General features: G+C 44.4%; 1 protein-coding gene across 2 annotated transcripts in view; it reads right to left on the bottom strand.

Moving 5' to 3' along the window:
• The window catches only part of LOC126522368 (uncharacterized), a 58175-nt gene extending 34193 nt beyond the window's left edge, over positions 1 to 23982 (bottom strand). The window contains exons 1-2 of one of the 2 annotated variants that reach the window (XR_008610502.2): positions 23557 to 23982; positions 7172 to 7291 (exon numbers count right to left, since the gene is read on the bottom strand). Coding sequence is in view for 1 of the 2 variants with exons in the window: in XM_050171108.3 (XP_050027065.1) it covers positions 7172 to 7291; positions 23557 to 23709 (273 nt within the window). In the remaining variant the exon portion in view is untranslated. The remainder of the gene's footprint in view (positions 1 to 7171; positions 7292 to 23556) is intronic. The other variant, XM_050171108.3, reaches the window with a different exon arrangement.
• Positions 23983 to 27934: the final 3952 nt, after the last annotated feature.

Here is a 27934-nt window from a genome sequence, read left to right as displayed (position 1 = left end):
GCGGGTTACGGCGTGGCGGGTCGTGTAGTCAGCCGCGACTGCAACCCACTTGTTTCCTGAATGTAGATTCCGGAAATGGGCCGAGAAAGTCTAAGCCAACACGATGGAAGGGCTCGGCAGGGATGTCGAGCGGCTGCAGGTAACCAGCGGGGGGCTGGGAAGGCTTCTTGCATTGTTGGCAAAGTTCACAAGCGGCGACGTAATGTCGTACGGAACGGGCAAGGCCCAGTCAGAAAAAACGGCGACATACTTGGTCATAGGTTCGAGATACGCCAAGGTGTCCTGCCGTAGGTGCGTCGTGGAGCTCTTCTAGAACGGTTGAGCGGAGGTGTTTAGGTATGACAAGTAGGAACTCAGAGCCGTCCGGATGAAGGTTACGACGGTACAGAATTGCGTCGTGGAGGACGAAGAGGCGCAGAGTGGCGTCGGCCGGAGAGTGTTCAAAACGGTCGATGAGTCCTCTGATGTTGGCGTCACAACGTTGCTCGTCCGCGAAATGAAGCAGCTGCGACACAGAGAATACACAAGCAGCACTGGAAATATTGGAGGAGTCAGGGTCGTCAACAGGGTAACGCAACACGCTGTCAGCGTCTTGGTGCAGGCGGCCAGACTTGTAGACCACAGAATACGAAAATTCTTGTAGTCTCAAAGCCCATCGACCAAGCCAGCCTGTAGGATCTGTTAGGGATGAGAGCCAGCAGAGAGCATGATGGTCAGTGACTACGGAAAAAGGGCGACCGTAGAGGTAAGGACGGAACTTCGCAACCGCCCACACTACAGCAAGGCATTCTTGTTCCGTAATGGAATACATAGTTGCGCTCCGATGGTGTGAGGAGGCGGCTTGCATAAGCAATAATGCGATCCTGGCCACGCTGACGCTGGGCTAAGACAGCACCTACGCCATGACTGCTGGCATCTGTACGCAATTCTGTAGGGCCATCAGGGACTAATAAAGGACCCTAATAAACTTTTTCATCCATCCATCCATCAGGGTCGAAGTGGGCGAGAATGGGTGGTGAGGAGAGAAGAGTGACGAGACGAGAGAAGGCGGCGGCTTCTGCAGTACCCCACGAGAATTGTACGCCTTTCTTCAAAAGATTAGTGAGGGGTCTAGCAATTGCCGCAAAATCTTGAACAAAACGACGAAAGTACGAGCACAGCCCGACAAAACTTCGAACGTCTGCAGCTGTCTTCGGACCGGAAAGTCTCGGACAGCGCGAGTTTTGTCGGGATCAGGCTGCACTCTGGAAGCATCAACGAGGTGGCCCAGAACAGTAATTTGGCGGTGGCCGAAACGACATTTCGACGAGTTAAGTTGCAGCTTTGCCTTTCGAAATACATCAAGTATAGCTGTTAGACGCTCAAGGCGAGTGTCGAACGTGGGCAAGAAGACGATGACGTCGTCGAGGTAGCAGAGACAAGTGGACCATTTGAAACCACGGAGCAAGGAGTCCATCATACGCTCAAAGGTGGCAGGGGCGTTGCATAATCCAAATGGCATTACTTTAAATTGGTATAGGCCATCAGGTGTGATGAACGCGGTTTTTTCTCTGTCCATATCGTCAACAGCAATCTGCCAGTATCCAGAACGAAGATCGATAGAAGAGAAATAGCTGGAACCGTGGAGGCAGTCAAGGGCGTCGTCTATACGTGGGAGCGGGTAGATGTCCTTCTTAGTAATATTGTTCAGATGGCGGTAGTCTACACAGAAGCGCCACGTGCCATCCTTCTTCTTAACCAACACTACAGGTGACGCCCAGGGACTCGAAGAAGGCTCAATGACGTTTTTGTCTAGCATTTTGTTGACTTCGCTTTGAATTACTCGGCGTTCCGACGCAGAAACTCGATACGGTCATCGGTGAATAGGAGTAGCATCGCCAGTAAGAATCTGATGCTTGACCGCGAGCGTCTGGCCTAAAGGGCCATCGTCGAAGTCGAAAATATCTCTGTAGGATGATAATACTTGGTAAAGGTCTTCAGCCTGCGCAGAAGACAGGTCCGTCGCAACCATTTTCTGTACTTTGGGATCAGCGGCCGAGGCTGGCACGATGGGCCTGCTAAGCTCTCAAAAAGCATCGGTTGATAACGCTGCCACGTGATGGTCGCCGAGACAATCAACGTTGGCAAGGCAAATACCTTGCGGTAGAATTTGCTTTGCCAATCCAAAGTTAAAGATAGGTATGCGAGTGCGGTTCGCAGTAATAGTAAGTATACTGTGAGGCACGGTAACGTCATACTGTAGTGGAATGTCGGGCAGAGGAGTGACGAGGTACTCGCCATCAGGGACTGGTGGGGAAGACAAGAGTTCAATATAGGCTATTGATTTTGGTGGCAGGAATTGGGGTGCGTCAGAAGGTTCTGTGAGAATGGGCAACTCAAAGCGAAGGGTACTGGCAGAGCAGTCAATAAGAGCAGAATGCACGGAGAGAAAATCGAGGCTGAGAATGAGGTCGTGAGGACAATGAGCAATCACGGTGAAGAGGACAGGAGTGTGGCGGCCGGCGATGCTAACACGTGCCATACACATGCCGATGATAGGCACAGTACCGCCATCCGCAACGCGGACGACGCGTGCCGACGCTGGTGTGAGGGGCTTGTTCAGTCGTCGTCGGAAGGCAGCACTCATAATAGAAAGATGTGCCCCTGTATCGATGAGTGCCGTGACAGGATTGCCATCAACGTCAAAGTCAAGAAGGTTTTGGTTCGTGTTTAATGTGAGCAGAGGATTTGAGGGCAGTGCCGACAACGCAGCTTCACCCCCAGAAGCTGCAGTGCCTAGTTTTCCAGCTGGGCCCGGGAGGCGATAGGCGGCGAAGAGAAGCGGCGGGGTTGGGGCGAACGAGACTGACGCCGTCGAGGTGAGGGCGAGCGGCTGTAGCGGAGGTTCGGAGCAGGGGCATCAGCAGCAGTGGGTTCATGGCGGGTGGCATAGGGAACAGAAGGTCCAAAGGTGCGGGAATAAGTGGCGGCATATGTCCAAGGAGGCGGTGGCCATCGGTTGCAGCAGTGACGAGCGACGTGGCCGATGCGACAGCAGTGGAAGCAGATCGGCCTGCCATCAGGGGTACGCCATTCGGACAGGCTGCGGCGAGATGTGGCAGAAAAGGACGGTCGGGGACGAGGAGGGCCGGTAGAGAACTGGGGAACGCTGGGTGTAGATGTTGAACACACGGAGTTCAAACCCATGTTCTCAAATTCCTGCCTGACTATGGCCTGAATCATGGCAACTGTAGTTGCTGGCAGATCGGGAGGCGTCGTGGAGAAAGTTGGCGAACAGGTGGCCTCGAGCTCGCGGCGAACAATACGGGTGACGTCGTCACAGGTGGTGGCCTGACGTGGTGGACCCTCACATGTCGACGTAGCAGCGGTGTTGGGTAGCCGCGTGATGTGGTGCGTGATACGGCGGCTCTTGGCTTGTTCAAGGCGACGGCATTCTTTAATGATGGCGTCGATTGTCGAGACGTTGCCGAAAACAAGCAAATTGAAAGCGTCGTCGGCGATGCCTTTTAGAACATAGAACAGTTTATCTGATTCAGACATAGCATTGTCAGCTTTGCGACATAGAGCCAAGACGTCGAACATGTATGAAACGTACGGCTCTGTAGATGTCTGAACACGAGACGCAAGAGCCTTTCTCGCGGCAACCTTGCGGCCAATGGGGTCGCCGAACAGTTCCCGTAGCTTTTCTTTTGAAGTGTCCCAACTGCTTATCTCGTCTTAATGCGTCTGGTACCACACGCATGGGATGCCGCCAAGATAAAAGATGACATTGGCGAGCATAATTGTTGGGTCCCACCTGTTATTAGCGCTGGCATGTTCATATAGCTTGATCCATTCGTCAACGTCCCGTCCCTCCAGGCCAGAGAACACACCAGGGTCGCAATGTTGGGCAACCGTGACAATTGGAGAAGTCGAACCAGTCGAAGCCGTTGCAGAGGCGGGCTCGTCACCGGGAGGCATGGTGACAAGCTCGAGGATCGCTGACCTCCACCAGAATGTTACGTGTAGGAAGACACAGACGAAAGAGGCTATTTACAGGCTATTTACACTGGACTGGAGCCAGAGCACCAGGCCAACATTCACTCGAGCCAAGGGCACCGACCCACTTCGTCGTCGTTCTTGCGGCGGCTCGTCTCTTGGGTATCTACCGATAATATCGTAATATGTAAGATGCTGAAATTCACTAGGGCACCATTGCCTCATTACAGCCCTTGAGACACAAGGGCCTGGAGGCATGTGCTATACAAATCAACTATCACAGCGCATCCTCTGGAAAGAGGATGCGCTACGAATTTAATGCGCTAATAACATGTTGGACAACATCTATTAAATAATTGAGGACTGCTTTGGTGTTAAAAACCGGTTCTTTACCAAGAAACATAGCTGGGTGAAGAGGGACGCAATAATGATATGCAAGAGGAAAATGTTTCTTTCTCTCACATTCAGCTTTCCGACATTCCAAGAGGACGTGGAGGACGGTCAGCCTCTCTCCACATGGACTACAGGTTAGAGGTTCATTTCCAGTGAGCAGAAAATTATGGGTACCAAATGTGTGCCCTATTCTGAGACGACAGAATAAGACACCTGTTCGCCGTGATTTTGTTGGGGAGGGCCATAAACCTAACTGTGGCTTTATAATGTGCAGTTTATTATTTATTTCTGCATTCCACATGCATTGCCAGTGTTTTCGCAGTTCCTTTCGTAAAAAAGGCTCAAGATCTGTGACAGGGACCACAGCCATAGGAATAATGGTTAGTGATGAGAGTGATGAGGCCGTTTTATCAGTTAGTACATTACCTTCGATGCCTCTATGGCCAGGTACCCAGCATATCACTACATGTTTATGTGATAGATAAATATTGCATAAGAGCGAGTAAAGTTCAATGACAACAGAATTTGTATGCTTTTGTAAAGAGATGAGTGCTTTTACAAGGCCTAACGAGTCGGTGAATATAATTGCTCTGTCAAGTTTTAGTTTAATTATATGTTTTACTGCAGCTAGTACTGCATAGGCTTCGGCAGTGAAGATGCTTGTTAGTGGGTTCAATATGTCAGATTTAAAAAAAGAGGGACCAATAGCAGCATAAGATGCCCCAGCATGTGATTTTGACGCGTCTGTGTAGAATTCGGAGCAGGAGTACTTCGATTGAAGTTCACGGTAATGCATAGCGATTTCGAGGTCAGGAGCGTGCTTTGTGACCTCTATAAAGGATACATCACAGTCTATTACCTGCCACTCCCAGGGCAGTAATAGCTTAGCTGGAGGCATTAGGCAGTGTTCGAGAACTGGGACATCCATTTCTCCGCTATGCTCTCTTACACGCAGTGACAAAGGAAGTCTCATAGAGGGTCTATTACAAAAAAGTGTTTCACACGTCACGTCGTTAACGGCTGTGAAACATAGATGTTCTTTATTAGAGTGCACTTTGAGAAAACAGCTGAAGCTGATTTATGTGCTCTGAAAATGGAGTGACCGCTCATCTGACTCTACATACAGACTTTCGACAAAACTTGTTCTAAAGGCGCCAGTGGCCAGGCGGATACCCAGGTGGTGGATGGGATCTAACATCTTTCGCGCGCTCAGAGCGGCAGAGTGATAAACCACGGCACCATAATCCAGTCGTGATCGAACTAGGCTCCTATAAAGATTCAGTAAACACTTCCTGTCGCTACCCCACATTGTGTGGGATAGGATTTTAAGTAAATTCATTGTTTTTAGACATTTTTTTAAGACATTTTATGTGTGAAATGAAAGTAAGCCTAGAGTCAAGTATAACACCTAGAAATTTGTGCTCTTTGTTGAAAGGGATTTGTTGTCCACAAAGTTCTACACAAGGATCAGGAACCAAGCTTCTCTTTCTTGTAAAGAGAACACAAGAGCTTTTTGGGGGGTTGATTTTAAATTCATTTTGGTCTGCTCACTTGGACACCTTATTTAAGCCTTGCTGTACCTGTCTCTCACACACTGTAAGGTTGCACGATTTGAAACCTATTTGTATATCGTCTACGTAGACAGAATAAAAGATGGCCGGTGGTAGAGAAGCACGAAGTGTGTTCAGCTTAGCGATAAAGAGTGTGCAACTGAGTACGCCTTTCTGGGGTACACCAGTTTCTTGTATAAAAGGTTGGGATAATATGTTGCCAATTTTCCCATGGAAGATACGATTCGAAAAATAGCTTTCAATTATTTTCAGCATATTTCCACAGATGCCCATTGCCGACAAGTCTCGCAAGATCCCGTAACGCCATGTTGCGTCATACGCCTTCTTCATATCGAGGAATATCAATAGGAAAAACTGTCTGTGTAAAAATGCATCGCGGATATGTCCTTCAATGCGTACAAGATGATTGGTTGTCGACCGCCCTTCTCTGAAGCCACTCTGATAGGGATCTAGCATATTGTTCAGTTCAAGGAAATGTATGAGTCTACGATTAATCATTTTTTTCATAAAGCTTACACAGACAATTTGTAAGAGCTATCGGGCGGTAACTTGCCACGAAGGAAGGGTCTTTACCCTGCTTCAGAACACGGACCACAAGCGCTTCTTTCCATATGGGTGGAAGGTATCCCGCAGCCAAAATAGTGTTGAAAATTGCGAGTAGTGAACCTTGTGTGTCAGTATGTAAGTTTCTGATCATGTCATGCGTGACACTGTCAGGTCCCAGTGCAGAGCTCTTGCATGTGTTCAAGGCAGCTCTCAACTCAGCAATACTGAAGGGCCGGTTATACGGTTCATTCTGTTTGCATTTACGTGTGTCAACGGAGAGTTTTGCTCCTTACTTCTTGAATGTGCAGTGAGGTGGCTCCATGATGAGTCAAATCAGAAACAACAAGTATCTTTCTTATCCACTGATGTCGAGCGAAAAAATTCGGTTGCACACTGCAGGAAAACCGCACATAGCCACACAGGGTGAATAACTACCATGACCCACCAGACAGTGAAAGTGTTTGTGTAACGAGCAATGGTTCACTATTTTAGTTCTTCTCACCCATAGAACTGTCAAAAGTAGCACTTATGCTTCTGTTCACAGTTGTTTGTCAGTGTTGCGGTGCTAAGTAACTAAAAATGGTAAACACCAAACAGCCCAAAGCTTAATGTTACATTAGGCATAAGTGAGCTAAGGGTCAAGGCAACCAGAGTTACGCCATTCTGGCAGAGAGGGTACATACCAGTGTCGCCAGGTTGTCTTTGTTTGTCGCAACTACCTTAGAGTAGGCGATTTGAGCTTTCAGGCGCTTCTCCTCCTTTAAAGCCTCGGCTATTTCGCAGGTGTACTTGCGCCTACAAGCCTGTAATTCAGAGAATACAATCACTGATAAATGCATTGCCTGAAGCAGGGTCGTCAAGTGCTACAGTTGAAATAATTTTAAAAGTTCAAAAGCATTCTGCCACAATTACATTTCTAGGGTTGAATGGAGTAGCCATTCTCATAGGTGACAACAAAGACAGATGCGAAGACAGCGTACTGCAGGTAAAGACAATATGCTGTACACATGACTGATTGATTGATTGATTGATTGATTGATTGATTGATTGATTGATTGATTGATTGATTGATTGATTGATTGATTGATTGATTGATTGATTGATTGATTGATTGATTGAGTGGGTGAGTGATGGGGTTTAATATTCCACAGGAATACTGGGCTATATGAGATCCTGTAATAGATTATTTCCACCACCTGGTGTTCTTTAATAGACACATAAATTTAAGTACATCAGCATTTTTGCATCCGGCTTTTATCAAAACGTGGTGGCCACTGCAGACGCCGGGAATCAAACCCACAATGTTGTGCTGTGCACCAGAACACCATAGCCACTGGGCCACTGCGATAGCAGCTGTACGCATTATGACGACAGAGGTGCCACAGCAGTACAGTGTACCACAGTGAAGCTGCACAACTTCGTTTTCATAGTTTATTTGCTTGCACTTAGTGCAACAATAGGTATAGTATTTTTACAATGTGTAGTCGGCTATGGAGAAGCAGAGCTGAAACTTTGCGTGCGGACAGCAGCGCCGTAACACAGTCTACAAGTCAAACAAAACAGCTTTTCGTAGGGCATGCTGCAATTTCATGTTAGCAAGTTCACCGCTCATTTTGAGGCACACGTACCTTGAGGCATCCTTGAGGTCTGACCTGACTCGCTGACATGCTAGAACGTGGGAGCAGATATGCTCCTTGGAAAGCGCGTTCCTATGGACAGAGCTTGGCTGGACGCATCAGGCATTAGCGAGCTTTTTAATACAGGGTCATGTTTGTGATTGTTTAAGATATTGTGCCATTTTGGTGAACTTCCTACTGTATGGCGTCAACACATTTTAGTAGGACAATCGTACTGCTGCAACACCTCCTGGCCAGTACTATTTCCCTATAGACCTACTTCAAAATTGCCAAAAAAAGAGGGTGCTGCTGTATGATTGAAGAGAGCCGGAATGTTTGTGTCGCTGTCGTCTACTCCCACTGAATTCAGATATTGAGTCTTGTCTAACGACTCACTTGAGTCCACAATGCAGAATACATACCACACTACCATCAAATGTAAAGTCAAAAGGGGGTAGACATACGGAGTAGCACATGTGGTATAAAGGTTATAAATAGGGATAAGGTGCCTCAGAAAGGCTGGCCAACATTTCGATAGGAGGACCTATCTTCTTCAAAGGCAGTCTCGTCATCCTCGGAGGGTTAAATTTAAGAGTTAGTGGAGTGACGTCACGTGCGATCATTGTCGGTGGTGGCTGACTGTAAAGGGAAAATGAGCGATGTCGTTTGATAGCTCTAGGCGTGGTAGCCCAGAGTAGCCTATCATCATCATCATTTATTATCCCTTAAGGGCCCTGGATTGGGCATTACATAGGGGGGGGGGGTTAACAAGAGAAGTATTCACATGGTCATATAATTATAAAGCGAAATAAAAAGGCAGACAGGCAAAGTAACGTTATACATTGTTATGGAACCATGGTTGAAGGCAAAGACGGAAAAAACAAAAGAAGAAAATAACACCCATGGAGTTGATCTCCGCATATGTTTGCAATTGAATAAAAAGGTTACAATTCAATATAAAATTCAATTCAATAGAACATTCAATTCAATACAAAAATACAATTCAATACACATATATATACACACAAGTCAAAGCAGAAAATGTGACATATATGTTATGTCCCATCTTAGGGAAGAGCCACAAAGTGAAATACGCGTTGGATATATGAGAAAAGCAGGAAATTTTACCGATTACGAGATTACTTGGCAAAGTGAGCCGATATTAGCTGCCTGAATTTTGAGTTGTCACGTTCATTGACTAATGGTTCTGGAATCGAGTTCTATTCTTCAATCGCCAATGGTAAGAAAGACTTATTAAATGTGTTTGTCGAACCAGTTATGCGTTGTACACTCACAGAATTGAAAAGACGACGTGATGCTCGTACAGGTGGCACTAAAAGGGAGGTTCTCAGGTCAGGGCGATTATAGTATAGATTTTGAAACAGGCATAGCCGTGAAATCTTCCTTCGATGAGCTAACGATTCAAGATTAATGGATGATTTAATGGCACTAATGCTAACCCATCTATTATATTCGGAAACGAAGCGAGCCGCCCGATTCTGAATGCTTTCAAGTGATTCAATTAGATATTGCTGGTGAGGACTCCATATTGCGCTGGCATATTCAAGTTTCGGCCTAACGTACGCCTCATAGGCGAGTTTTCTTATATAACTGGGGGATAAAGAAAGGGCACGCTTAATGAAACCAAGTGTTTTGGATGTCTCTGCCACTAATTTCGTGATGTGTTCAGACCAGTTGAGTTTGTCGGTGATAGCAACACCTAAGTATCGGTACGATTCAACACGTGATGTGGCAGTGGAGTTTAACGAGTATGAAAAGTTAAAGGTGGAAAGCTTTCGAGATACTTGCATGCTCTTGCATTTGGATATGTTTAGATTCATCAGCCAGGTGGTGCACCAAGTTTCTATTATATCAAGGTCTTTCTGGAGGAGTCTCTGGTCAGAGGTGGTAGTTATGCAACGATAAAGAACGCAATCGTCAGCGAAAAGGCGAATTGTGGAGGAGATATTTGCAGGAAGGTCGTTGATAAAGACTAAAAATAAGAGGGGTCCAAGGACAGAGCCTTGGGATACGCCTGAAATGACTTTGGAGGTTTTGGAGCGGTGGTTGCCGATAACAGTAAACTGGGTGCGGTCTGAGAGGAAACAAGAAATCCATGACAATATTAAGGGATCTAGAGAGAGAGGAGAGTTTAGCCATAAGACGTTGATGTGGAACCCGGTCAAAGGCCTTAGAGAAATCCAGGTAGATATCAGTTTGAAAAGATGAATCTAAGTTCAGGTGAAGGTCGGTAGTAAACTCGAAAAGCTGGGTATCGCACGAAAATCCAGAGCGGAATCCATGTTGTTTGGTAAAAAGGAAGGAGTTCCTGTCCAGGTGAGAGCAGACTTGCAAGTATATGATGTGTTCCAGCATTTTACAAGCAATACATGTTAATGAAATTGGTCGATAGTTTGATGGATCAGAGCGGTCACCAGCCTTGAAAACCGGGACAACCTTACTTAATGTCCAGTCATTTGGAATTGCTGAACTTGAAAGTGATTGACTAAAAATTATTTGTAATATCTGGCATGAAATATCTCTTGTACCTTTTAGTATCTTGGTAGTTATGTCATCCGGCCCGGGAGCGCTTGATGGCTTCAAGTTATCAATGAGTTTAGCTATGCCTGCGACTGAAATGGAAATTGGAGGCATCTGGCTGAAATTATGACTGGGATAGCGGGGTACGTTTAGCACTGGTTCCCGAGTAAAAACTGAAGAAAAGTAAGTGTTCATGACATCTGCGCAGTGATCTGCGGCGACGTGCGAGCCATCTTGGTCGTGCAAGATTATATTTTGAGGCGAGTTTCGGTTTGGCAACAGGATATTCCAGAACGTTTTAGGGTTATTCCGAATGATGTTATGCAAGTCTTTATGGAAAAATTTCTTTTTGGAATGCCTCAAAAGATTTGTATAACCCCGGAGGCATTCAAAGTACTTATCCCATTTTGAAGCAGAGGCAGAATTTTTGGCAGCTCGGAAAAGTCGTTTTTTTTTTCTTAACAACCGTTGAAGGCCATTAGAAAACCAGTGCTTATCAGCATCTCCGCGAATACAGATCAGCGGGACATATGTTTCCATGAGCGAAAGTATTTTTTGCTTGCAAAGTAACCAGTTACTATTAACGGTTCGGTTGTGAGCAGTTTTACTAAAGTGATAAAGAAAGGCCTTCAGTTCAAGGTTAATTTGCGCATAGTCGGCTTTGTTATAGTCGCGAATATATTTTAAAGATGGCTTGCGGGTGGGAATGGGAATAGCCAAATTAAAAAATAGTAGTTTGTGATCACTAAGGCAACTACTAGTACACGAGAGAGACTGACTTAACTCAGGCTTTGAGACAAATACTAGATCAAGGATGTTGGTACCACGGGTTGGGATTCTAACAGACTGGAACAGATTAAAGGTGAGAATTAAGTCAATAAATTTCTTCGACTGACGAGAAGATGCTGACAACAGTTCCCAGTCTATATCCGGATAATTAAAGCCTCCGCATAGGACCAAGTTCGCTCGCGGAAAGCGGGTTTCCAGAGTAGTCTATGGATGCAACACTAACTTCAAGGACATTCTTGTACATTCCAAGCTAAAGACAAAGACAGCATCTGGTCCCTGTGGCCACCCTAGGTGCTCTACATGCAAACATATTCAATCTACTACTATAGTAAAACATACAGCGTCAGATTACCTTCACAAGGCGACTTCGAGTTTCACCTGCACGTCAAGCAATGTAATCTACTGTCTAGAATTACTTATAACAAACAATACATAGGTGAGACTGGACAACAAATTCATACAAGACTCAACGGCCATCACGCAGATACGAAACACAACTTACCCAAAGCAGTAGCCAGCCACTTCAATGAACATGGCCATATATTCAATAAATCAAGACTCTATATTACTACAAACAAGTTTCCGTTCACCACATGAGAGGAAACATACAGAATCATACCTCATACACAGATTTATATGCCTACACCTGACAAGGATCAATTTGGCACGTGGTAACTTAAAATTGCTAAAAGCTGTAACTTGAACCATAAACTATAATATCATTAACAAAGGCCCAAAAGATGTTATGCCACCAGCTAACCTCGATTCTCAATCTCACCTATTCCTCCATTTCCAGTTCTTTCCTGCCTCCCGCCTAACACTCAATTTATTATTCTCTTCCACACTTTTACGCATATATCAACCATACGAGCAATTTTCCAATGTACACCTGCCCCTTCCCGTTTTTACTGCTGTCACCCTTATATTTGTTCTTCCTTTTTTTTCCTCCTGGTTTTCTTTTTTTTTCACTTGTTTTTTCCTTTAAAGGCCAACATAGACACATTCCAAAGCACCAGACGCCAGGATACCTTTCTTGGTGCCTCAACAACACACGGTCCCCCCACTTCTGTATGCCACCGCGACGAATCCTACGCCGAAATAATTAGGCTAACGTCCCTCGGAAGACCAATCCGCTGCCTTGCAACTATCCTATCCATTTCCCCCAGACTTCGTGTCGCCATCTTAAAGTGCAACTCAGGTGATTTTTTGACTATATCAAGGTAATAGAATATTTAGGTTCCCGAGACCCTCCTGTCACGTGTCTGATAGTAAAATTGTTTTGCAAATTCGAAAAAAAATTTTAAGTAAGCAAAAAAGCGCAAAAATGAAACTGATACCTGACTAAGCAGCCGAGCAAACCTCTTCGAGTGATGTCACGGGTGTCTCCACCGGGGAGCATGTATTCAAGGAGCAAAGGCCCCCAGATTTTCTATCATTTTTACAATACCTAGTAGGTACAGTAGGATGTGGTGTTTCTCGCGGTGCTCAACGTTTCTGCGGAGGCGTGAGTAAGAGTGGGTGCAAGAGAGAAAATCTGGGGGCCTTTGCTCCTTGAATATGTGACTCTGCCTAGGCACTACGGAGGAGGTTTCTTAGCGCGTGTTGTATGCATTTGTCCCCTAGACATGCCGGCATTGCGGAGTGTGGTCGAGTTTGTTTATGCTGCGCTGCTAGCTGCCTGCACAGTGAGGCAGTGAACACGAAAGCCCCATTTGGTGATCGCTGTGTCTGAAGGGGAAATAGAGCCATATCTTTAAGGTGCAAAAGTCCCGACATTTCCTCTCTCGCACCTGCTCTTACTCCCGCATACGCGCAAACATCCGGTGTCTCCGCAAGTGCTACACTCCGCTGCACCTACTAGCAATTGCAAATACACATCCCGGCATGCTATGAGTGGGGCTCCCCTGATGTCATACCAGGCACGTACCTAGGATTTTTTTTGGGGGGGGGCCAACCCAAAGTAACTTTTCTATGCAAATAAGGGGTAGGGGTGCCTTTACTAGTACACATGTGAATAACGCCCACCATTCGCCATAGAGACACATAAACCCACAAAATAGAAGTGAAATAAGGTGTATCTCATAGGTACACCTGTGAGATACACCTCTCCTTTACTTGGCAAATAAGGAACCACATCAAACGGACTGACAAAAGGACACTGCCAAGAACAAGTAAACCAGTGAAAGTGTAAAATAAAGATTTCTATAGTAGCATACAACTTAAAAAAAAACAGCAGTTGGCAACCGAGGCACACGGACCGCGCGGAGTTGTGTTACTCCGCCAGCCAATCACAGAAGCAAACAAAATCGTCACCATGCAGCCTTTTCAAAATGGCATTTGTACCCGATACCTCCAAATCGTCTGCTGTTCTTGAGTCTTTTCATCAACTGAAGCAATGAGGTGTGCAACACACATGGACAAAGTGTACGGAGTCTGAGCATTTCACTCTTCAAAAGCCTACCCGTCATGGTTACTTAGTGGCTACGGTGTTGGGCTGCTAAGCAAGAGATTGCAGGATCGAATCCTGGCCATGGCGGCCACATTTTCTACGGGGGCGAAATGTGAAAACACCCACGTACTTATATTTAGGTACACATTAAAGAACCCCACATAGTCCAAATTGATTAAATCTTCGAAAGTCTGCGGTACCATTCACTTCACTGCTGAGCCTATTTAATGCTTGCTTCGCTGCAACTATTTATCGTCAAGTTTAAGTTCAGTTTAACTGAACTTAAACTTGACAATACATTTGTGCAGCGAAGCAAGCACTTTATTTTTATAAAGAATTAGGCTTCCACCATTCGCCTTTATTAGGTGAGGGAAAATGTATAAAATTACGTGCTAATAATTTTATTTTTGTGGTTACCACCTTATATGGGTAACAGGAAGAGTTTGAAGTACGAATTATTTGCAGCCTCGCGGAAGAACAGTGGCTGGCGGCTATGAGGGCATGGGTGGGGCTTTACTGCAGACTTAAGTTGTATCTGACTATAGTAGTGTTTCTTTGAATTAGCTCTGGAAGAATTATAGAGAAATACATATTTGTGGAACAATCACAATTCTTTTGGATCCCTCGTTTACTGCTCTATCAAGTGCCAAAATCGACTCGTATTCCAAAAGGACTTCTTCTTGGGCAAGTTGGTGCTTAGATTTCCTAGGTATACTTTGTCTCCCTTTCTTCTGTCCCTTTTCCAGAAATGTATTTTGTGCCACAAAGTATACCTACGACTCGTATTGTTATTTGGGAAGTTGCATAACAATGCGTGGTTGCCTGGATGAATGTGTATTGTTAAGTGGCGCAAGGGCCAGGTATGGCCAAAGAGCGCCATTGTGTGGTTGCCTGTCCCATACAACCGCGTAGAGCGCAGGACGCTGTGGTTCTAGACATACTGCGGCCACTGCGGAAGGTTAGAAAAACACCTAGATAAGCACAGCAGAGAAGTGGCTGCGTCAGGTGACTCGACGGATAACTGTAGAAGTGTTATTCCAAATACACGGAATTGTTCTTCACTTCCAGTGGTGTTTTCTCTACTTTTTAAATAAAAAGATGTTGATCCGTAAATATTTTCATAAACAATGGTTAAATTTTTTAATTTTCGCTTTTCCTTCCCGTTTGGCTGTTGCCATGGCTCTCTCCCTTAGTATATCACTTAATTTCTCAACTCCTTGCAACTCTTGTTTCCAGTTGCCAATTTTGCACGAAAAGTGCTGTACAGTTAGGGAAATACAAGAAAAGGTAATGCGTGACAGTCATATTGCTTATGGGTGTAAGGGTTATTGCAGGGTTTGATGATGGATGCTGTTATGCATTATTTAATTTTCCACCTTATCTAACTCATATCGCGGGAATATGGTTCCAAGGATCTGCCAGCACCGTGGCAAGCCATTACTCGAGGGAATAATGAAGCAAAAGGAAAAGTTAAACGCAACTGGCGTTTTATCTGGCCGCAACTTGTTCCTCTAGCATACAGACCAGCTCACTATGAACCGAATACCTTTCCTGGTCCCTGGATCAGTCTAAACAAAGAAGGTTGAACTAACGAAGCAACAGCGATGTACGTGACCGTTGACTAAGTGGTGACAACTGAACACATCCCGAGTTAATCGCACGGGCACCGAATCAATGAGAAAACTGGGCTTCACACCCCAGGAGCTGCCGATAACTACCGCCATCCAAAAGGAGAGAAAAAGGCAGCAAAATGTTGACCACTGAATAGCTGTCAAGTCTCAACATTGATTTCACGGTGATTGTGGAATGTGTTAAAGGAGTGGTGGCGGAGGGGGGGGGGGGGGTATGCCGCTTAATTTCGGAGGGGGAAGGGTCGAGCCCCCCCCCCCCTGGGTATGTGCCTGCGCCATACACAATATCTAATGAATACATTGTTGTGCCAAAAAGGACAATAAAGACTTAGGAGGGAGAGTATGAAACGACAGATCGAGCGCTCGATCTGTCGTTTCATACTCTCCCTCCTAAGTCTTTATTGTCCTTTTTGGCACAATGTATTCATTAGATCCCAACCAACTCCCCCAGCAACAAGTTCTAGTCATACACAATGTTGACATTAACTGAGGAGCAGGTAAGTTGGGTTGTTCGAGGCAATTTATTAAATTCATTTGTAAAAACCTTGTGCAACTCTGAAACTTGTTTTTTGAGGACATGACAAGATTGTGTAGAGGGACATACTCAGCGAATTTCATTGACATCCGCAGGCATCGAAAAATGGCCGGAGTTGCCTTTTAACACCTTCAAACTTGCCCAACACACTGCTGCTACGCTACTCAAGTCATTCTTCAAACTCGCATCTTTTTTGTTACTCGCACATTGCCGCCTATAACACCTCTCAAGGCTCCCTAAAATCTCGCTCCCCCAACACCCCCCCATCCTATGTCCTTTTCTCTCTCTATTTTTTCTTCTTTTTCTGCCGCCTTCCCACTCTCTCGCCCTTGTCCCCTCATCTTAGAAACCGCGCCTAAAGCCGTCAAACAACGTCGTTCATTTTCCCTTCCAGTCTGCTGCCACTGACGACGACCGCACGTGACGTCACTCCACTAACCCGTTAAAACTAAGCTGCCGAGGATGACGAGACCGCCTTTGAAGAAGGTAGGTCCTATTGAAACGTTGGCCATCCTTTCCGAGGTACCTTATCACTGTTTATAACCTTTATCAAATGTAGTGACTTCAAAACAGGCCAATTAATTACTTGTAAACTTCTTTACAGCAGATATACGGGCAAAAAATGAAGGCGCCTGTACAAAATGTACAAGAAGCCAGTGTTAGGCATATGAGCTAAAGCTAAGAAAGAAACATTAGGAGCACACTTCTAGTAATAAGAAAGCCTGCTCATATTCTTTATTAACATCATACACGGGTGCCACACAACAAAAGCAGTTTCCTACCACAGCCATTGGGCAGCATTCATTGAAACAGCTGCACTTGGCTATGCCACTCTACTCATAACAAGCAAAAACATGATGGTTGATGATAAGCATTGCTTTGTGCCGCTTTTCCCTTCCCACTTCTTTTGAAAGAGCAGGCAAATGGCGAGGGGAGAGGTCGTCAAATGCATGCCCAGAGAACACCTGCCCACCATTGGACTGTTTTTGTCACCATCGTAACCATGCGAGAGTAGCAGCCAATCGTTCACTTTCTCAATGCCTGACGACAAACTACAGCCACTGACGAGACATGCTATGGCTGATGAATTGTTTGAAGCGCTGGTAGCAGAATGAGCAAACTGAAGTCCCAGAGTTGTCAGCATCGGGAAAGAGAACTTTTCTATCAATAATGCAAATGGTCTAATTGTGCAAATAAGACAAAATAATGGCAACGAGAAGGGCACAACCAAAGCAAACGATTATCAATTGTGAGCAGCTTTTTTTTTTGCGTGTTGCATTTCTGCCTACCACTGTGCTGACCCAAGAGTCTATCGAACTTCAGTGAATTGCGAGAAGTGAGCCCGGAATGATTCATTGTTGTAAAGACAGTGTCTCTACAAGTGTTCCTTGCTGGCTGTATTTCAGAAAGTTCTACCAAAGTGTCTGCATATGGGTTTGTTGTTTGTCATGAAGAAAACGTGCACTATTTTGATAGTGCATCAGTGTCCAAGGATTGAGTCTGTTCATGGCTGCACATACTATTTAATCTTTGGATATATACGCTGCCGTGCCTTTCTTCTTTTTTTGTCTTGCATTTTCTGACTGGAGAGTACCACATGCTCGACGTCAGTCGCATTGAACTTACTTTGCTAGATTGTTGCTGCATGACTATAGCCATCATTTCCGTTGCTTGGTTAATATTCATTTATCAAGCCCAGGTCTCAGTGTGGATTTGTGTAGTGTTCATCACCAGTAAAAATATCTATGTATCTGCAAAGTACAAATTCAACACCTGTGTCAATGACCTGTGTTGAAGAACAAGGTTGAACAAAAGTGCCCTCACGGTGAGTCGTATCTGCGTGTAGTGCTGTGCTGTGCAAATGATAAATTACAGGAAATTTGAAGCAAATATGTTTTGTCCAACCTCCGGACGCATCAACGTCCCGTGCTACATTACACTGCTCCCTCCGCATTACTATTTTGTGGTACAACCTAGCGATAATTTCCTACATCCTTTGTGATAACATTGGTATTTTGCACACACCGTTATGACATGTACTCATCAGCCATTGACAAAGTGCCTGCAGTATTCGTCATTGTTGAAATAAAAAGCGCATCTGAAGTGTTTGTTAACATGCATTCCACATGATTGAGCAGATTAGGGGTATTGCTTCTTCAGCCAGGCACATTTTAAAGGTATAGCTGGTTTGAAATACCATTGCTGCATTTCAGGGCAAAGCATGCAGTTTGTAAATGTGCTGGGTAAGTAGAACTTAAGTAGGAAACATCATGGTCTCATACATTCTTTTGGGCTGGAGCAAAACTTGTAACCCCGGTTGGACAGTGCTAGTACCGAAAGCACCACTACATACTGCCTAGGTCATGAACGGCAGATTTGATTATACCTAACCTTGCCCCCTGAGAGTGAAAAAGAAATTTTACAAAGCTTTACAAATAGCCAATGCCAATGTTTGCCAATGCCAATGTTTGCATGCTACAGCAGCGTTGCTCTCAAACACACGCAAGCGGAGAGTTGTGGCATCTCTTCAAATATTTCACCACCTTTGTTTTAAATGCAGAAAAAAAAAACATTAAATGGTTGCATGTCGAGAACAACTACAAGTATTGTTTTCAAATGTGCTCCGCAAACATTGTATTGATATTCTGGCTGTACATGTTAATTAAAGAGAGCAATTCACAGGCGCCAATGAATGAATAAGACCAAGGTATACTAGAGGATTTGCTAGGAGCACGCTAATAACATGCACTTGGTTTCCACACCAAAGGGTTACATTTTTTTTTTTAGCTCCATGCTACTTGGAACATCGTATATACTTCATGGGACATCACAAACAAAAGTCAGTGAGAACCAAACAGAACAAATACACATGAAGAATATGTAACGTGACAAGTACAAAGAAACAAAATGCAACGTCACCTAATGTCTTTTTGAGAAATTACTGAGGCAGGGTAGAGAGCACAACTGCATGACTTGAATGACTTGACACGCATGGCGTCAGTGCACCGCTACAAGGAGCTGGCAATTCTTCCACGATCACAAGGGGACGTTACGCAAAATTAGGCGTCATACTTTTTGTACATGTGCCGTTGCATGCATTGTTTGTTTGGTTCCTGTTGGCTTTATTATTTTGGCATCCTATGAATGTGTGGAGAGCGCGCTCTGTCCGTGTCTCTTTCGTTATTCCTGAGCAAAACGAGAACAAGGTAAAAGCAGGAGCCAACGTTTCGACAAGTAGACTTTTCTTTTTCAAGGCCTTGAAAAACAAGTCCACTTGTCGAAACACTCGCTCCCACTTCTACCTTGTTCTCGTTTTCCTCATTGCCTTGAATTTCCATCTCCCGCCTTCCCCATGTTTTTCCTGGATTTCATGGCTCCTACATTTTTGTTCTTTGTGCACTTAATGCGGGCCAACCACGGCAGTTGAAAATGCGTGGAACCAACTGAAGTGGTTGCAAGCTCATGACAAGAGAGAGACATATAAAAACAAAGAAAACACAAGGAAACTAAAGGCCAACTGCAACAAAATTTCACTTTTGTTAAATTGGTAATAAATGACTAGTACCGTATTTTCGCGATTCTAAGCACCGTCCCTCTATTTTCGTGAAAAAGTTTGGAAAAAAGTTTGCATGCGAATCTAAGCACCCCCCTATTTGTTAGGAAAAGCGCGTAGCCAAGGCCGCCAAACGCACTTGCTCACTCTGGAATCATTGCTCGACGGACCTGCAGGCACGCAGTCAATGCTTCTGTTGGACGCATTTCGCGGCCATCTGACCCCGGAGGTAAAGACAAAGCTTCGGAACATCAATAGCGACTTGGTTGTGATCCCGGGTGGCATGACGCCAGTGCTGCAACCCCTCGACATTTCAGTCAACAAGCCCTTCAAAGCCAATCTCCGGCCGGAGTACGAATAGTGGGTGTGAAACCCTGACCGGAAGAAGACGCCGACGGGAAAGCTGCAGAAAGCGTCTCCATCAACCATCGCAAAGTGGATTTCAGACGCGTGGAAGAGGGTCCAAGTGGACCTTGTGGTCAAATCATTTAAGAAGTGCTCATCACAAATAACTTCGACGGAACGGAAGACGACCTGCTGTGGGATACCAATGGCAGCAGTTCAAGCAGTGCGACGAACTCGAGTGACAGTGATGGTGACTGAGCGTCCTACACAAGCGGTGGGTTCACTGTCTGCACTGATTTTTCTTTTGAATGTTTGCAAAATAAAATGGTATTTCTCGCACCCGTCTCGTCGTGATGTTGCTGCAAAAAGAGGGCGGGAGGGTCACTCTAGATTTTTCGAATCTAAGCACCCCCCCTCACTTTGAGCATCGCGATCGTGAAAAAAGGGGGTGCTCAGAATTGAGTAAATATATATATGCTGTTGAATCTTGTCAGTATTGCAGGGCTAGAAATTGTCTCATTTTCTTGCAAGTTATTAGAAGCATTTAAATAGCACCTATGTGAACGACCCGTGCAGCTAGTGGTGAGTACACGCGGCACAAGTCCCAGCAAGTCGCCTCCAAGATTTTTCAGTGTGCCACAGGCAGCTGTAGGTGCTGCATAATCTTGGAAGTCATGCCAAAGAGCTGCACATTATAAGTCATGCGCCACTACGGGCAAGCGGTAATAGTAGCGTTTCTTTTTATTTTCAGTTTAAGTATCAGTAACAGCTATTTTCTCCAGCATTTCATGACGCATCTACTCGTATTTCACATATAAAGCTGCGCTATGTGAAATCAACCGTAATAGAAGGCGCAAAATTTCACGGCAGCTGGTCTTTGAAAAGCAGGGTATCTTCGGTCGGTCACCCTGTATTGGATAAGGGGTACAAAGGATGAGAGGGAAAGAAGGAATATTGCCTGTGTGGGCACTGTCACACAGTCCATGAAGGCGCCGCTTAGTAATACAGCGTCAATGCCCTACACACACACGTGACAAGAAGTGTTGGTGAGGAAAGGCAGCACAAAACAGTGTATATCATACTTCATATACCACTGCTTCAGGAAGGTACTGCCTCGGGGACTGTATCTTTTCTTTCTTCCACATTGGCGCTTGTTTCAGCACTATAGCAACTGTGGACAAAACCCTACCTGTCTCAATGAAAGTAGCACTCTGCAGTCAAACCACAGTGCTTCCTTTTCTTTTCTTTTTTTAGCCTCTGCAAGAGGCAATTTCAACACTTTCACAATTTTTCGGTTCTATCATTTCTGTAGAATTTTCATTCTACACACACTGTAGAACAACAGTGCACTTGCTGCTTTGACAGTATAAGCAGTATCAGCGCTTTAATTTTCACAAGCATCTTTTGGAAATAAACTACACAGCTAGCGAAAGTCTAATGAAGCCAAGTGTGCGGTACAAGCCACATTTTGTGCTTTTTAACGAATGGACAAGACAACTGCAGGTTCAACAAATTTCAGATTAAATCATTTAAATTCTGGGGTTTTACGTATGAAAACCATGCTCTCATTATGGGGCACACCACAGTGAGGGACTCCGAGTTAGTTTTGACCACCTGGGGTTCTTGAATGTGCACCTAAATCTAAGTAGATGACTTGCATTTCGCTCACATCAAAATTCAGCCCTTGCTGCTGTGATCAGACCAATGATATTGAGCTTAGCAGCGAGTCTCAAAAGAAAGACAGAGAAATAGAGAATCTAAAGGTCTCACGGGTAAGCTGTAGTGTATTTTCGATGAACGTCAAAGAACCCAAGGTGTTCAATGTAAATCTGGAACAACACACTACGGTGTCTACAGTAACCTGTGTACTCCTGTGGGACATTGAAATTTCTCAATCCAATCTCTTTGATGACCACACTGAGACAGTCAATCTGTTTCAGTCACAGTGTAGACATCTGTGCACATGAAATGTTTCTGCCACTTTTGTCTAATAGTAGTGGTGAGAAAAAGAGCATGGACACCAAGCTATGGATAAATTGAACCTTCTGTTTGCCCAACAAGGCCCCGTTTCACTGGAATGTGCACAGTGTAGCTACAATGAAACAGACTGTGGTGAGTCGGTAATGCTTCATTTTGAATATAAAACAGGACACAAAAACCAAACAGCTGACCAGCAGCACTCACGGATGTCAGCACAAGTTAGTGCATGGGTCCAGGAACGTCGGAAAGCGATATGCCATCAACATCATCTTTTTTGCGAGGAATAGGCTGCGACTGAATTGCGCTCTTGTCAACAACTGGACTACTAAACAGCATGAGGCATCTCAAGACAAATGTGGTTTCAAACATACACTAAAGTTGGTACCCCGTTATAGTGGCATGGTTTATAAAATGTCCTCATCGTGTGGTAAAACTTCCATGGAACAGGCAGAACACTAATGTACAGTTAGGAGCACAGTGCGTCTGTCAGCAATGCAGCTTCCAGCAGTCTATCCCTGTGCTGCTTATCGTGCAGTTGTTAAAACACAAATATCAGACTTCCCGAGAAGTGGTTGAAGCATATCACATTTACAAAAAAAAAGGAAAACTGTTAGCTGGACATCAGTCAGTTTGCATGACAAGGAAATGCTGTTTCTGTGGAAGCAATTTTCTTTACATTAACTGAATCAGAAGACCTTGGCAATTCAGGCCACGTTTGTATTTCAGCTTGTTTCAGCATATATGTATATGGTATCAACAAGTACTTCAGCTTGGAATTCTGTGCTAGTGGTGTGTCGGTATTCCTTCCTGTGCGTCCTGGTTTTTATGTGCGCTACCTTACATCCAAAATGGAGTATTGCTAACACAACACCTTTAATGAAGGTACTGCCTTGTCTGACAGCATTTTTCAACAGGCCGCATTTCTTCGGCCAGTGGTAAAGGAAACGTTTCTCCTTCCTCCTAATGGCTGCAGCGAATAATTAACTGGTGCCAGTGCTTCGAGTGAATCATTCAACCCTCTTTATGAAAAACATGACATGAATGGCTATGCAGTGAATCAATGTAATTACAGAGTAATTTTTGGAGACTCCATGGAAAATGCACAAATAACCATCCTAGTGCCTTGACTTTCTTTCAATAAAGTCCGCAGCACAAGGGAATAACATTACGCAACATCAACACATTTATTAATTACAGGCAGCCCATCATAATTCATAACTGAAAGGGGGCACAAATCGTGAGTAGGAGGATTACAGCGTTAGCAGACAGCCTCTGGCAGGCGCTTAATTTGTCCCCAAAACAGGCCCCTTTGGCTTTCTAGCGAGTTCCCACTCCGAAGTGCCACGGGGGCAAAGAATTAGGTCGGCCTCTCCACAGTCTCCAAAATTAGGAATGACTTCAAAGGATTTGCAGCAGGCCTAGTTGATGCGTACGTGACGTAGTAGGAGAGTGCGCGCACGCACACCTGTCAATTTCTGCTGTGGTGCCTCTTTGTGATTCTTTACTACGCGAAGTATGCACCAAATAGGGCCACAGACCGCGACAGACAAATCCAGTCACAATGTGCAAAGTACGCACTCGAAACAACGCTGAACACGAACGCACGCTGACCCAAAGGGTGATGCTCACCTTAGTTTTGTCCACGGCGCTTCGTACCTTTTCCTCCATATCTGCCGATTCTGCGACAGACTGCACGTATTCAACCCAAGCAAAATATGCCTCCGTTTCCTCCGCCGTCGTTCGCGTCAAACTGCCGTCAGCGCTCGCGCCGCTCGTCGCCATGCCAGCTGTCAGGTTGTTATAGGTATTCTTTTAACGAACCTTCGCGTCGCTCTTCGTAGGCTACGAAAAATGCGATTGATAAGACCTCCCTATGACCAAACGAACACATGGAATGTCAAAAACAAGGAAGAAAACTAAAGTAAACGCTGTTCACGCAGCACGAGCTGCGATCTTAAAAACTACCGCCATACCATTAAGATAACAATGGCGATGCGGCTTTTAGCAGCTGTCAGGCGGCAACTGCAGTACTCCTATAATATACATATACCTGTAAATGCATATCATATGTGCCAGAGCTGTCATTTTTTTTTTTACTGCACCGTTATGTAATTTTAACTATAGTGTACTACAAATAGGTTGAGCGAGCAGGACGGCGCTCACCCGCTAATTATTTCTCTAGGGCAGCAGGGCCTTCGACTGTAGCACCACAGAACAAACTGGTAGCACGGCCGCCCAGGAGAACGTGAACCATGGCGGCACGTCGATTTTTATATTCCCTTATCGTGACAGAGAAAATACGATTTATTACCGCTGAGTACGGCAGAGCAGCAGATGTAGCAGGGTGCGTGTTTTAAGTTGCGCAGACAGCGTTGCCTAGGGACGAATGGATCTAGGGGCGTTTCCTGCGTTAGTACCTCCTTGGTTAGTACCTAGGCAAATGGCATTCTTAGGGACAAAAGTGCCCAGAGGTGCGGCGCCACAGCATGTAGGTGTTCTGTGGCCGCTGTCGAGGGCCCTGCTGCCCTGCAAAATGAATTACGCAGTCCGGCCGGTGGCACCACAATTGAGTATTACGTAACCGGGGAAAATAGGTTGTTGCATATTCCTGTCCTCCTCACAAAACTTCACCTTTCTCTCTTAGAACGACAGAATGCTGAGCTAGTTGGTAACGATTCATTATGCAAAAAGCATGAGGCGTGCAGACAAGACACAGGACTCTTAGTTCAGTCTTTCCTGTCTTCTATTTGTTTACTTCCGATTTCCCAGGCAGCAACCCACGAAACACTCAAGCAGCTATTTGATGTCTAAAAGATGTCTTGAACGGCTAATTCAAAAGCCTAGTAGCTGTCTTGATCAAGACATTTTGTAGCCATGGACGTCTAGAAGTACTTCAGTAAGCCCTGCTAACGTTACGCTAAAAGTTGGCTAATGGACAGCTTGGCAAGAACAACTGAAGACTTTTATTAGACATTCCCTCAAATTTTTGCGGCAGCTGTTACAGTAGCACGACGTTTGCCCACAGTTACAATTTATTTTAAACGAGGCATGGACATCAGAAAAAAAGTATGTTGTCGGATAGAGTGATGCACAGGTAGTTTTTCCAGATGTGAACCATGGGAATGGTGTAGTACAGTCTCATTGGTCAATTAGTGCTTTTTAATTAGACCAATCAATTGAATGCCGCCTGTCAGAATTATTTTGCAAATAAAACAAGATCTGTATTGTATGCTGATATCATTCCGATGTTCACCCATTGACCTAAACAAGAACATCTCTGCGTGAAACACGTCATTATTGACAAAACTTCGCCCTGCTGGGTCTCCACCAAATTGAAATAGGTTCTAGCAAAGAAAAATTTTGTCAGTGATGCTGCAGTTCAGGCAAAAATTACATCCTGGTTTCAGCTACACAATAGCCTTACACCAGTATACGAAACAGAACACTGTGCTGCAATGAGTTAAAAAATAATGGATAGTACACATCTGGAAAAACACTCTGCGAACCACTCTAACTAGCAATATAAATATATTTTTTCTGATGTCCATGCTTCATTTAAAAGTAAATTGTAACTTACTTTGTGGGTGCCTCTTGTAAGTAACGCCACATGCTTGCACAGCATCACGCAGAAATAATGGCCCGTTCTTCGGCATACCATCCATTAGTGAATTCCTTGTACATTGCATGTTACCAGAACTGAAAGATAAATCATAATATGCTGTTATTTTTTTTCATAAACTGTATGATGAGCTTTTCATGCATAAATGATGATTGCACGCGAAAATGCAGCAAGACATCAACTTCACACCATGTCACATACTCATACTTTATTACCTAATAAATTAGAAAAGATGCAGAAAGTGTAATCAACAAGAGTGACAAAAGAGTGGCAAAGGTGATCATGGATAAATCTTGAAGATGATTGCCGCCGCTGCCAGAGTAGGCCAGCCTTCGTAGGAGAGCACTTGCTGCCCACAAAAGCTTGCTGTCACAGGCCACGCGTGACGGTTCTTGTAGACATAGGCAAGCAACACCTGCACAGAAGAGGGGAAAAAAGGTGAGGGAGGAAATGGGAATATTGAAATTGGAACTTCAATTAGTAATATGTGCTAAGTAAGAAGTTTGGCTCACAATAAAAATAAATTTAAGCACTCCTTTCTCTTAAATTACGGGTATCTTAAGGTATGTATGCGATGATGTTTAAAATGACAAGTATATTTCCTATCATAAGAAGCCAACAAACACTGACACCAAGGACAACATAGGGGAAATTACTTGTGCTTAATAAATGAAATAAAGAAACGATAAATTAATGAAAACTAAAGTGGATGAAAAAACACCTTGCCGCAGGTGGTAACCGAACCCACAAACTTCGCATTTCGCGTGCTATGCTCTACCAATTGAGCTACAGCGGCGTCGTTTTCCCATCCACTTTCTTGGGTATTTATGTGTTCTAGTAGAACCCTGGGAATGTCAGCCAGCGCCACAACTCGGAGACCTTGTTCCTGGCATATAGTCATTAAGTTGCATAGCAGAGTGAGCCTTTAAATTATTTTATGGTGTTTTGTGGCTAAAAAGCCACTCATCAACCTGTCACACAATTCTGAGAAGCTTCCTGCAAAATATAATCAGTTTAAAACAGTAATTCACTCTGCAGGTAAATGATGTACTAACTTAATTAAAAAGTTAAATAGCGTTTTAAATTGTTGAACTAAAAGCAAGTTTGGCATTTTGCGCTGCCTAGCTGTTGCCTTTCTTTCAAACTTAAACATGACACAGTACACAGTAAGCAGGTAGCATGCAAAGGAGGACTGGTGATAAAGTATTGTTCCAAAGCAACACTCCTAGCTGGATCAATCACTTTTGTTGATATATTTTCATGTGACCCTAATTGGATTAGGGCAATACCTCACACAAATGATGCAACACCTTGGATGATGCGTCATACAAAATTGAAAGTATCTCATGATGTGATCAAACGATAACATTGCCCACTGTCTTGGAAGTGTTAACATGCTGTTTGCGCAAGAAAGTGTAAAGTTATTCATATAGGTAGCAAATTCATCAGTGCATCTATAGCCTCAGGTAATTCTGAGAATCTATGTTGACTCGCAATTGAGAAGCCACTGCACACAAAAAGGTGTATTCAAGTAATGGTCCATGCTGAATAATTTCCCACCTAGTGAAAAGGCAAATGTGGCAGGCTAATGGGCTAGGGCAAATAGATTGCTAAATTCTGATAACACCTCCAATGATATTATTGAAATAGGTGATAAAAAACAGCACAGGTAAAATTGCAGTTATGAAAAAATTTTAAAAGCACCTCAGCAAACTGCTGGAACCCTCAGCATCATGCCTGTTCTACATGCACATATGTTGCAGCGCAATCTACATCTCAGACGCAGGCGCCTCCACACATCACTTTGTGATCTCCTCACAATAAGGTTAAAAACAGTCTGGCACAAGCTACCTGATGTGATTCATTTTGCAAGCGCCAGCCAAGTGCTGATGGTGGTAGAGCGAAATTGAAGTTTGTCCTTGTATGGAAGCCTCGGCCCATGTTTTATCAATTCTAGCGGCAAAGCACACCTTTTACAGCACACACAAATCTTAAATTAGACTGCTTGCTGATGCTGTACAGTAAATTCCCGTAAAGAAACTAAGTCACACAGAAAACATTTAGAATACCAATCTAATCAAATACTGGCTTGAATACATTTGTGCATTAGGGAAGCAAGGTGTAATGTACACTACTGTAGCAAATTTTTACTTATGTATGGTATACTTGTATGACACAGCAGACTTAATTTTTGAGTTCTTACATAGCAATGACTACCTACAGGTACATTTTGTAAGGCTTAGGGAAACTAATTATTACTAGAACTGCGTATGTACACTGGCACTGAGAAATTGGTTATAATAGTGGCAGTTTATAATGGACCAATGCAAAAAAAAAAATGCCCGTTTGTGAGACACCAACTAGCTATTTTACCACGAAGCGCTACCT

Source organism: Dermacentor andersoni, chromosome 6 (genome assembly GCF_023375885.2).
Source record: "Dermacentor andersoni chromosome 6, qqDerAnde1_hic_scaffold, whole genome shotgun sequence".
In the NCBI taxonomy this organism is placed as follows: Eukaryota; Metazoa; Arthropoda; class Arachnida; order Ixodida; family Ixodidae; genus Dermacentor; species Dermacentor andersoni.
Note: the sequence above shows the minus strand (reverse complement) of the source record. Positions and strands in the feature narration are given on the sequence as shown.